Source organism: Pangasianodon hypophthalmus, chromosome 12 (genome assembly GCF_027358585.1).
Source record: "Pangasianodon hypophthalmus isolate fPanHyp1 chromosome 12, fPanHyp1.pri, whole genome shotgun sequence".
Classification (NCBI taxonomy): domain Eukaryota; kingdom Metazoa; phylum Chordata; class Actinopteri; order Siluriformes; family Pangasiidae; genus Pangasianodon; species Pangasianodon hypophthalmus.
Window position 1 is genome coordinate 8802666 of NC_069721.1, and position 12893 is coordinate 8815558.

At 40.5% G+C, this 12893-nt stretch overlaps 1 protein-coding gene across 8 annotated transcripts in view; it reads right to left on the reverse strand.

Moving 5' to 3' along the window:
- mprip (myosin phosphatase Rho interacting protein) overlaps positions 1 to 12893 on the reverse strand; it is a 39077-nt gene that overhangs the window by 14116 nt on the left and 12068 nt on the right. For 5 of the 8 annotated variants that reach the window (XM_026915495.3, XM_026915500.3, XM_034309579.2 and 2 more), the window contains exons 4-14: positions 10348 to 10499; positions 10151 to 10235; positions 9860 to 10034; positions 8656 to 9004; positions 6388 to 6517; positions 5690 to 5797; positions 4335 to 4391; positions 2328 to 2396; positions 2092 to 2181; positions 1415 to 1524; positions 294 to 840 (exon numbers count right to left, since the gene is read on the reverse strand). In XM_026915495.3, the coding sequence (XP_026771296.3) occupies positions 294 to 840; positions 1415 to 1524; positions 2092 to 2181; positions 2328 to 2396; positions 4335 to 4391; positions 5690 to 5797; positions 6388 to 6517; positions 8656 to 9004; positions 9860 to 10034; positions 10151 to 10235; positions 10348 to 10499 (1872 nt within the window). The remainder of the gene's footprint in view (positions 1 to 293; positions 841 to 1414; positions 1525 to 2091; positions 2182 to 2327; positions 2397 to 4334; positions 4392 to 5689; positions 5798 to 6387; positions 6518 to 8655; positions 9005 to 9859; positions 10035 to 10150; positions 10236 to 10347; positions 10500 to 12893) is intronic. The other 3 variants (XM_026915497.3, XM_026915496.3, XM_026915501.3) reach the window with 3 other exon arrangements.

Genomic DNA, 12893 nt, shown 5'->3' on the forward strand with positions numbered 1-12893 from the left:
ACAACTTTCTGATATACATTCAATACAATAGGCACTACTTTTAAGAGATGTGAAGTCACTTTTTATAAAAGACAGTAGTATAATTTAACAAAATTCAGATATCAAACACTGCTATACCCGTGTAGCTACAAAAACAAAAAAAAACAAAGCATGTATGACCAACTCTTGTAATTACAGTGTTAGATTACTAGTAATAAAGGACATAATATAAACAAGGACAGGTTAAAGCATGATCAACTCATTTTCAGCTTTTCACCGTAACAGAGACAAACCTGTGGAACGTGGAGACATACCCCCTTTTTGTAGCTCTCTAGTAGTTTCTCGAGCTCAGTGGTCTCTCTGGTCCTCAGTGCCGTGGACAGCGGTACTCTCCTCTCCTCTCTGATTGGAGTTTTCTCCACCTGCTGCCAGCGCTGCTCGATCTCATCCTCCACTTTCTGCTGACGCTCTGGCGAGGGCGGACAGACGCTGCCCACATTCGTATGCACGCTCTCCAAGTCCATCCTGCTGGTGTCAGGAGAAGGCTCGAAGGACAAGCTGCCCGTCACACACTCATACCTCCTCCGTCTCTCCTCCCTCCTCTTGCTGCGTTCGGCGTCGCTGAGCTGAGCCTGGAGAGCGTCGGCTTCGTGGGCTCGCTGCTGGGCCAGGGCCTGGGCGATGGGCCTGAACTCGGCCCAGTCGAAAGTTTTGGAGCGTCCTTCACGCCGCCGCTCTCGTGCTCGACTCTTCCTCGGCTCGCGCTCCACGGACGAGGCCTCAGAGGACATAGAGTCCTGAGTGACGTCGGGTCGTGTAAGACTCTCCAAGGGGCCAAAGGAACCATGTTCATCTGTCAGGCTGAACAGTACACCAATACACACAGACTTTAGTTCCTGGTTCCTAATTAGCTTCTCTTTACAGTTACATTACCAAAGCAAATGAATGAAAGAATTGATAGAAACAGACATACAAATATTCTTAGGTATGGTGTAATTCATGCCACAAGCATTATTCAAACATTTGTACTGCCCCTGAAATAGTATAGTCTAGTTCAGTTTTTGTCCTGTTTAGTTGTCATATCATTTCCTGACCTGAACTCTTTACTACAGTTCTTGTTGTAATCACGCACCCTCACAAAAAAAGAAATTTACATGCTTCATTTTTCACCATACAAGCAGCCTTTGTTTGCCCAATCTAATCTAACGGCCCCAGCCCGGCTACAGGTTTTCCAATGTTGTTACCAATGAGTATCATGGCTACCCTAAAACCAAATCTCTGTACTTCACTTCTCTGTGCTTCTCTGTAAAGATAGCAGTACCCACTAGAGGGCAAAAATAAATGGAGTCACAATAAAAAAAAAAAATACAACAGACAAAGAGAATAACTTTGAAAGAAGGCCACATTTCCATCAGCGCATGTAATAGATCCTGACCTTGCAACATCGGGGGCTGTGGAAGGTCGAACATTTTTCATGACAGCCTGGATCCAATTGCGGCGTATTCCTGCTGTCATGGCAGAGAGGGTGTGCACTCCCTCCTGGGTCTAAAACAAAAAAACATACGATAAGATCAGAGGGTTTACTCAGTATCTCAGATCAATTACTTGAAAGATATTTGTGAAAACTCTGCGACCCACACCTTTCAAAAAATAATTGTAATACTATAATATATTTACATGTAATGTATTACAAGTATTACTTCATCTCTGATAACAAAACACTGCACAAACAAAGCCAGTTTTTAAGGAGATAACAGATATTTGTATTCGTGATGTTTTAATTTGAATTTGTTTCAACTTTAAAATTTGTTTCATTTATTATGTATAGCATCACATAAATGTAAAATGCTGAGAGCCATGAAGGTGTAACCAAATCATAAAATTAACTTTAAATAACTGACAAAAATATAAAATCTCATTACCAAATAAATAAATAAATAAATAAATAAAGATGGACAACTGACTAATCGCAAACATGCTAGTAATGTTTATCCAGTTACACGTGATGCTTAGCAGCTGTCCTTGCTTTATAACTAGCCTTACGTACTTGCCTATAAACTAATAAAATTATTCTACTAAGCATAACGTATATTCCACACGAGATATACTTACATGAATTTGGAAGCCATAGTTGCGTTGAGCTTGGTACTCTGTAACATTATAGCATGTGCTGAGGTCAATTTCACCATCTAAATCTGATGCCTATTAACAGAAAGAGTAACAGAAAATTAATTAACAGAAACAGACACACAAGTGAAAAACGTGTACATGGCAATCCAGGAAAAAAAAGCTCATAGTGTAGCTAGTTCATTCACATCAAAATGAAGACGCATCACAGGAAAATTTACCTCCTCAGCAATCGAATCCTTATAATATCGTAGGCTGTGGTCTGTCAGTACAAACCAATACTTCTTCCACTGAAGATGAGGGAAAAGAGCGATAGGCTTATTAAATCAGCAGTGCAGGGACTGAACGTAAACCTCACTTTGTTGTTTAGGTACATAAATGCTTAGGAAGACATTTAGCCTGCTTTTAAAGCCCAGAAAAAGAGCAGAGGGATGGTAACCTTTAAACTTTTACCCATTGAAGCAAGACTATCAAAGTGTAGCTGTGCCCTTTCCAAGCTCCAGTCAGCCCTTTGAGAGTGACGCAATTGACGCAGCAGTTGTTCGCACAACTTTGATAAATGCACCACAGACAGAGGATAAAGAATGTCATAAAAAAAGACATGAAATCCTTTATGTATAAAGTACATCTATTACAAGGAAATGAATTAGCCTAACTTAACCCAGGATGTGCTCGCACATGTTTAATGGCCACTGCTTGTTTTACAGGTTTTGCAGGCTGGAGCTAAAAATGTTGCATATATTAAAGCTTCTGATATAACATATATTAGAGGCCTCAGGTCCAATCTCAGGGGCTTGAGCTTTGCCAGCCCTCAAGCATGAGCATAATGCTATGCAGTAAGCGGGAAAATAAAAATAAAACGAAAAAATTAAACGATATGAAGCTTGAGGCGGGCAAACACAGACAACGTTTGTATATATAGAGATACACATAGTGTCATTGTATTACACCCCTAATATACACAGGGTCTCCGAAACGTCAGGAACCAGTGAGAATTTGTTGAGCAAATACATGAAAAAACATGATACACCGGCTGACACTCACCGTCCAATTTATTAGGAACACCTGTACATTTGTGTAGTTATCTCATCAGCCAATCACGTGGCAGCAGCGCAATGCAAAAACTCATGCAGATACAGGTCAAGAGCTTCAGTTAATGTTCACATCAAACATTAGAATGAAGAAAAAGTGACTCTGATCATGTCAAATATTATTACGAGATGGGTATTTCAGAAACCGATCTCTTGGGATTTTCACACACAATATTTTACACTATAGTTTACACAGAATGGCGTGAAAAACAAAAAACATCCTGTGAGCAGAGGTCTGCAGGCTGAAACACCTGGTTGATGAGAGAGATCAGAGGAGAATGATCAGACTGTTTTGAGCTGACAGGAAGTCTGTAGTAATTCAAGCAACCATTCTTTACAACCATGGTGAGCAGAAAAGCATCTGAGAATGCACAACACGTCAAACCTTGAAGCGGATCGGCCACAACAGCAGAAGACCACACTGGGTTCCACATTCCACATGGGCACAGACTCACCGGAACTGGACAGTAAAGAGTGATTATATGAGTTACTATATTTTTCCTGGCACCCCAAACCAATCTGGCCATTTTCCTCTGACCTCTCTTATCAACAAGGCATTTCCACCCACTCACTCTATGTTTTTTGTACCATTCTGTGTAAATGCTAAAGACTGCTGTGTGTGAAAATCCCAGGAGATCAGCAGTTTCTGAAATACTCAATCCAGCCCATCTGGCATCAATATCAATGCCACTATCAAAGTCGCAGAACACACACTTTTTCTTCATTCTTATGTTTACTCTGAACAGTAACTGAAGCTCTTGACCTCTATCTGCAAGATTTTATGCATTGTGATGCTGCTATGTGATTGGCTGATTAGATAAGTGCATGAACATGCAGGTGTACAGGTGTTCCTAGTAAAGTAGACGGTGAGTGTACGCTGTAAATAATAAATACAAAATTAAGTACATGTAGTTTTACTCTCATTGGTTCCTGACTTTTCGGACACCCTGTATACTGACTTAAATGCCACGGAGCAGGTTTTCAAACAGGAAAACGCAAATTAACATGGAATTGCTCGTCTACTTATGTACAATAAAGTATATAAACTGCAAAATATACTAACTCTTTTTCTTTTGTGCAGAAACCAAGATACCTACAAACATTTGGACTCTACTATATATAATACAGGTCACCTACCTGCCCTTGCTCATCAAGTTTCACCATCCAGCCTTTCTTGAAATTCAGCAAGTCTGGCTGTAAGCAGAAAAGGAAAGGATCATAGTTATCAAAAATCAACAAGAGCAATCCAGCCAGTGCAGCTCATGTCTCTCAGTGACAACACACACAATGCTACATGCAGAATAAGTTGAATAAGCACCAGGTGACCCGTGTGCTGTGTACATTTTCATTCTGCAACCCTGCACGCTTAATCGTTTTTTTTATTTACTGGAGCAGACGTCTAAAAGAAAACCTTTAACAACACATGATCAACAGGCATTCCGACATTCCCACAGTGAGAACCAGCAGAAACACAAATGGTGTTCTGGTCCTTGGTTCCTTTATGCTCTTGCCCAACAGGTGCGCAGTACTCTCGTTTGACAGATTTGCCAACAGCTTCAAAGATTTCTATCATGGTGCCAAAAAAAAAAAAAAAAAAAAAAAAAAAGACAGAAAAACACGCTGCATGCATCTAGTTCTCTGTATCTCAAATGTTTGTTGAGTAGAAATAAACACTTGTAAGTGATTCACACAGTGGATGTAAAACTCAAATCAGGCATTTATGCACCGTGGCCAGAAATGCAGGGTGCGGAGAGTGTAAGAGAGTACAGACATGTACACAAACACTTAAATTACCACTCATATACGAATAAACAAATGCACACACACACACACACATTCACTCAAGATTAAAAACAGTCATACAGAGTGTCAGACAAAAAAAAAAAAAAAAAAAAAAAGACATGATGCCGAACAGAAGGGATTGGAATGTGCGGTTGAATGCAGGGAGGATATAGAGATGACCTGGGTATGAGAAGGGAGGATGCTACACCCAGCAGCACACACGGGAGGATTAGGGTATCTGTGTTCTTACAATAACAGAAAAAGATGCCAATCAGGATTAGCCTAGATAGACACTAATGAAATTCAGCAGTTAAAGCTTATAGAACTTAGAGAGGTACAAACTGTTTCAAGGAATGCCTAACAGAACAAGTGCTCTTACAGAATGTATGCATGTCATCACCTAAACAAAGAACACTTCTCAGATAGAACAACAGTGCTGAAATATCTCCAACTCTGTCATTCACTCTGCACTGACTCACTCTGTTCCTGTAAGTAAAACATTCCAAAGCAGCTGTTTGTTGTTTCGTAGAAAACAGGCCTCGTCTCAGAATTCTCGTTGACCTTCAAACTTTGGAGAACAACAAAAGCCTTGTGATAGCGTTCTTTCCAAATCTACTGACTTCACACCCTTGGGTGACAATGTTCTCTCATATCGATGCTCCCCTGACAAAAACCCATGCTGACAGAGGAGGGAAAAAATGAGTACTTACTGTCATGACTGACTCTGTTGTCCTGCGGTCCAGTGACTTGGCTCTTCTCAGTGGAGGAAGAGTGGAGGGGTGGAAGTCCAGACCCTGTGCTGGGTCAAGCTTCTGCTCCTACACGACAGAAAACGTATAGATCTCGTGAAAAGTCCTAAAACGACTAACTGTTTCCAATACTGAAGCACTTAAACCAGCATCACTGATCCTCGCAATAAGTCAAAAATTTAAAGCTGGTGGACGGTACTGAATACTCCAAACTAATAAAGGTGACTGATAACTTTGGGCTTTGACCAAACAGTCCTCATTTCCAGGGAAAACTGAAAACCCTCACAGCTCAGATCACAACGACCAGTTCCTTTATCAAAATCACCATCATTCCTGAGTAAACACCACACACGAAGTGAACTGTGAAGTAAAAGCAAAAGACGGCCATTTTAACCGGTATGAAGCGGAACATATCCTGACTCAGCACAGATGTCCTGTTTCTGACGTGTAGTATGTCACTGAGTAATACTTAATATTAATGTGAAATGTTACTCGCCGAGGCTTGCAAGATACAAATAATAGAAAGATTTGGGAACAAACTGTTAAACAAATATATAGTGGAAAACAAAGTCAATATGCAGATGAACAGAATGCTGACGGCAGAACAAGCCCAGCTTCTGTCTTGTGTGGGAAGACTCAGACGTAAGCAAGTTCTGTACCTGTCTGTTGAAGCGTCTCGTTTCACTGCGGCCCTGTCTGGCCTCTCTGCGCACCGTCTCTTCAACCTCCATCCTCTCTGCATTCTCCAGCTCCAGCGCCTCAAGCTTCTCGATCACATTCGAACGGCCGCTGACCACAAAGAATGAGCAGAATGTCGTTCATGATATTTTTGTGTGTAAATGAATCAGGGTACTTCAGCAAATAAAAAAAAAAAAAAAGTAGTGTAATACAAGTTATACATTTATACATATTGAAAACTGCTTTGCTTCTGCTATAAACAAAAATGTCTGCCATCTCCAAGTCACCAGTGAACAAACATTAAACTAAAAGATGATTATTATGAATGAGCTACAAATAAATCTGACCCCTTTTTCTTCACATCAAAGACTCTTAAAAACTCATACACCCAAAAAAAGAAAGTGTTTGCTGTTGACTTTGGAATACCCAAAAATAAAAATAAAATAAATAAAGTTTTGCCTTCTGACTTTGAAGAGAGGAATTTGGTTTTCATAGCAGCGGGTGGAAATATTAAATTGCTCATTTTGAATTTTGCCCTTATTTGGGGAATGCACAGCACTGAAGGTCCTCCTTAAAAGGAAGCAAAAGAGCCAGTCAGTGAGGTATTTATGTCACATGACTGCTTTCAGCCTCATTGGCTGCTGGGTATAAAGTGGCACAGTTCCCATAAACCCAAATTAGCCTAAACCCAAATGGAAGCCATCTCTCTCCATTGGACAGGTTCAGAGTGTTCGAGCTCTCTTGCCACTGTGAATAGTTTTCATGAGAAGGAAAATGGGAGGCCTTCTCAAATACAGAGAGGCACGTCAGCATCTTTGTTTGAAATGCTTCACTTTGAGGCTTTTGACCTCTGAGCTGTGGGAGAGGAGAATCCCAGAAACATGATCCCTATTCAAGCGCACCAGAGCTGTTTATCACAAATGTGTTTATATCCAACATAAACAAAGAAAAAAACTGAGAACTGAGATTGGGGATTTACACGCTTTCTAATCATTCCATCTCAAAAACTACACAACTAGCTTTAATGCAAAGAGTCACTGTGTCTTCCTAATAAGGATTGGGTGGATTTATCCAGAGAACGGTTTACAAATCTGCCGTGTAGCTACAATTGGTGATCATTTTATTAGGTACACCTACCATATAGATGCACTCTGTAGGTATGTTTACTGTCTGTAGCCTAATTTTTTTTTTTTTTTTTTTAATGCTGAAGCATTCTCAGCACAGTGTCAATAACAATATTATATATTATAATCTTAACATTATAATATTATAATGTTCTCATACTTTATTTCTTTGTATATTTACTGAACGGTGCAGTTTCGTGCAGTGCGTGTCTTACACAGTGTGGTTATATGCTATACAGTATGTAGTTGTGCGCCAAAGCCCTAAAAACTGTCTTGAATTTTGCACTGTGATCCAAAAAATATGATATTTTGGCTCCATACTGCCCAAGCAGACCACACTGTGCAAACGGCAGCATATCTCTACTTTTCATCGTTATTCCTCATTATTAAAATCATACGAGCATTACAGTGAAACGCTGCTTAAAAGACCGCATTTTGACTCGCAGCAGCATTGTGTCCCAGCTTCATAGTCAATTCAGATAGTGTCCAGCAATCATTTCTGATAATTCTGGAATGTAACAAACCGCAAAAACTAAAGTAAATTGAGAACAAAATTATTAGAAGGCTACTGTTGTCAACTATAAACAATAGCTCCTTGATTTGGGAAAAGGTGTACTGAATAAGTAGCTAGAAAGCTTGCCAGAAAGTTCCACAGGGTATCTGGTTGAGCCCAGATATGACACTTGAGTGATGTAGCTGTGGTTGAGGAACTGTAAAAGTTAAGGAGTTGTTATTTGTTATATTTTGCTCTATTTCCCCAGTGTTTCAGGGGGCATAGTTTTTAATTAAGGAGAGGGAGGAAGGGGGGAAAAAAAAACAAAACTTCTGGTTTAGGCCACGCTAAACAGATACAGTTAGTGGCATTCTGTTTCACCTCTAGTATGTGTATGTATGTGTATATATACCTCTAGTATGTGTATATATATATATATATATATATATATATATATATATATATATGTATATATATATATGTATATATATGTATATATATATATATATATATATATATATATATATATATATATATATATATATATATATAGATATGTATATATATATGTATATATATATAGTAGAAGTAGATGCAGCTGCAGAGATGAAGGTTTACACTTCATGGCTCACCTCCTCTCTGGGCTGAGTACAGCCTCTCTGTCCTGTCTCTCTCTGCGTTTCTCAGGCTTGCTGCGTACTCGGAGTGGTACGTGGCTATCTGTGCTGGCATCCGAGTCCAGTGAGCTGATGGAGCCGCTGATGTGTGAGCCGTTCGACAGCAGACTGCTGCCTGAGGGGAAGGGTTCACTGTGTGCGGGTGATGGACACCGTGGAACACCCCCGAGCATGCCTGCTGTCGGGGAAACCAGGTCCTGTGGGGGCTGAGACATACACGGGGGAAAGGAGAATGTACTGCGGTCCACCTCATCTCCGTTAACAGAGCCCAGGTCCGAACTGCGGCTCACGGATGCTTCCTCTGCTTAGGACAAAGAAAGAGGGGGGGAATGGACTTTAGATTAGTGGAGCTTTTTATTTCATAATCACTGTAATTTGACAGCATAACAGACAAGATGAAGAGTGGGGTCATTCATTTGCCCCCACCCACATTGTGACAAATAACAAATCTTACTCACAAGTAGGGCCACTCATATTTCAACAAATACCATAATTTTTGTCTCGATTTTTTTTTTAACATTACTGTTGTATTGTGCCTTATTTTATGTTCTGTCTTGGGACATCATTCCATGGTATATAACTAGAGTTTACAGAAGTCTGTGTATTTTTGCTTGTCTATTTGTTCTGCATTCTGGACACACTGTATGAACAAACAATCACGTGTATACAGAGCAGGCGGGGTGGCGAAATGTCCAGGAACAGGGATGTTCATGCTCCTATCTCCTGCTATACACAGAGTCTTCCTTCCTGCATTCCTCTCCATCCAGGTTTAGTAGCTGCAGTTTTTGTAATCTGTTGTAATTTAATGCATGCCATGACTGCATAGCAGTGTTTTATGTAGTATGGTAACCTGGCTGCCCCTGGCAATAATAGGAACCAAGCCTACTAAAGCCAACTGCTTACGAAACAGAAATAAAATGCGTACTGTACAACGATCACCACTGTGGATCTCTGTTATAGATAAATAAGACTTATTTATTAAAATATACAAGTGTATTGGCTTGTTAGCTATAACACTGGCACTCGTGGCCATATTGGTTATTAATAATAATAAATATCAGGGAGAAGGAGGTCAGGTGCTTGTGAATGAGAGTTATAAGTTACTTTATATTATTTATAACTGCTCAACTATAATTAGAACGTCATAAGTCCCCCATACCTGCAGGGGTCAGCAGTGAGCCCTGGGGTGTCATGTCTGTTGAGGACCATGCCTGTGACACCTCTGCTTCTCTGCTCTGCAGCTCCTCCTGCCATATGATGGAGCTGGAGTCTGGAACCTTGTCCGCCTCAGGGATGCCCGAGCCAGTCACAGCAACCTTGGCTGGACCAGGCTCCTGAGAGAAAGAATCTTCCTTAGCACTCTGTTAACCCTCTCTGCTTTTACCAACAGCATTCAAAACAGAAATCATAAATAACAGACCTCCATTGTAGGAACTCTCACAGGACTCACCTGAGACGTCGTTGGCTCCACCTTGCGCTTCTTCTTTTGATTTTGCTTGTTGGTCCTTGGATAAACAACGAGTTGCTCGCTCCACCTGGTAAAAACAAATATTCACCTTCAGAGAACCTGCGAGTTCTACACTCCTGCACTGCTATAACGGTTAGTAAAAATAAATATCACAGACATGGCGTGAGTATGCAACATACCCATTGATAATTTCCTTGTTGTCCCCCCGGATGTAGTACTCCTGCTCAGGCGTGATGATACACAGCGCGTTCTTCTGGCCGGTCTTAGGTTCAGCATCTATCACATCTGTGCACAGGTTCATGTTGACAGTGCCTTGCGGTAGTGTGCTTGGCTGTGAGGGGAAGCAGATGGAAAATGTGATTTTTTCCAGTCTAGTTCACAAAGGAAGCACATGTCAGTGTTTTTGGCAATCAAACATTTAGTTGGGAGGAAAAAAGAAACACAAACTGTCACCGTAATCAGATTTCATGGCTGTAATGAATTAGTTCTATATAACTGTGCATCATTCCATGTGCTGTAAAGGTTTTATTGCATGTGACTCCATCCTTGAACACCAATACTCCAGAACACCAAGACGGCCACAAAATATGGAAATAAAAAAGGTTTGTGGGTTGTTAAACAGGCGTAAGCCAAAGTCTTACTACTTGTTATAATTAATAAAAGTAACACAGGGTAAAGTATAATTCCAAGACATAATACACATCAATTAATGTGATTTGATACATGATATGCAAGGTTGGCCGCAAAACAGCAGTGCTGCTTTAAATAATGTGAAAAAACAAGTTTAGCTATATTTATCAAAAAAAATTGCCAAAAATGAATTCTGTATAAAATGTTATCATTTTGCAAATTTTAAAGACTCGAAATGTTCATTTCTATAAAAATGCTGATACTCGCAATATTTCAGAAGAGCGCATTGTGAAACAATATCGATATTAATACCAATATTATGAAATTTGATCACATCAGCTTTTGGACTCTGCTAACCAGTCTTTGGTTTGTCTGACACTGTTTTGTGTCCTTGCGTGTTTATTTTTCCCAACACTGTAAAGTGACCTTGAGTTTTGAGAAAGGCACTAGATGAATTATTCTTTTTCTTCTTATAATGTATTCATCTTACAGCCATAATGCCAACTAAGGAAACCTTTTTGGAGCGCGGGGCCAGGCGAGGGAATACAGGAAGCAGCAACGTACAGTCTTAATCTCCGTCTCTGTGTAAACTAAATCTCCCTAATGTGGAGGACAAATCCCAAGAAGGAGAATCATCAGTGAACACGCTTAATCTTGTCCCTACAAATAGCGTGATGTGTGACCCACATGTCCGTCCTGGACATTTAGCCGCTAAGAGGCTCAGATTCATGGTGGCGCATCTCACTATTTCTGCCTGAGCTGTTATCAGCCATTTTGCAGCCCCTCGATGTAAACCAGGTGCTGTCTGTTCCTGGCTCCTTTTATGGCCATTTTAAGTGGATCTCGCTTTATTAAAAGCCGCCAGCAAATGTCGGCAACTGCCAAATATGGCAATTACAGTGTGTCACAGCTACAAAACTGCAGCACTGTTTCTGTCTCACCAGACAGACTGCTTCTGAGGGGATTAAAAAAAAAACCTGCGTAATGAGACACCAGCAGTTCACAAGAGCCAGAAGTGCATGGTGAATAATAGCACATCGCTCAGCACAAAGCTCTGAGAGAACAGAATGGCCAAGTTAACACGGACTGTAATATCAACTATCCCAAGTGATACTGAGCACTAACATGCAGGAGGAGCTCGTAGCCAACTGGTATGGTAATGTTTATACGACACTGTTGTCTGATCTTTGTACTCAATGGGGGGTGGAAAACTTTAAGCGGTTTTTAGATAAGAGATGAGCAACAAATTAGAGTTTGCTAAAGTTAAAAATGCAGGGTCTAGTGTGTAGCTATACTGTCAGGGTAACAAATGTCTGATTTTGGCAACACCACAAAGAGAGAGACTCTTGCCAAGTCTGCCATTCATACGCTTTACATTAGCGTTCCAAAACAAGGGATCAAATAACATGTGCTTCTATTGTCTCGGCCTTGGTTAACTAGCTGATTATTTTCAGAAGAAATATTTTTTTTTTTAAATGAAAACATCCTCACTGACACAGCAAAAACCCATTTGCTTTGTTTTGAGACAATTTGCTAACTGACTAAAATGGGACTGTCACTGACATGAAAAATGTAGACAAATCAAGAAAGTGTGCAGACTAATGAAAATGGTTGAGATTGTACTGCAGGGGAAAAGATTAACCACATGGCATGGCAGATGCACATTAAACAGCACGAATGTGCCTTGACTTGCAGTGCATTTAATCAAATTGCAGAGTTGAAGGGTGAGAGAAAATGACTGCAGTAGCTTCGGGACAAATCCCCCTCTCAAACACCTTCAACTTTTCAGGCTATTAAAAAAAAACCCCAGAAGCATTTCATTTGACACATGGCACTCAGCCCTCTCTGCTCCACTGCTCGCTAAAGCAAATGAACAGATCTGCGTGACTGCTGCATCTAAAGAGAGTTAAAGAGTAGATGAGCGATGACCCTCTGCCCCTCTACCCGTCTGTCTTCTCCAGATGATTTGATTTAGGCTTTCTAAACACAGGCTCTGGTTACAGAAATAGGTATTGCGGTTGGGCCTTTGGTGGAATGAGAATCTCCGAGCATTTTTTGCATTTCCATGTGGTTTCAGGGGGCTAATGTTCTCAGA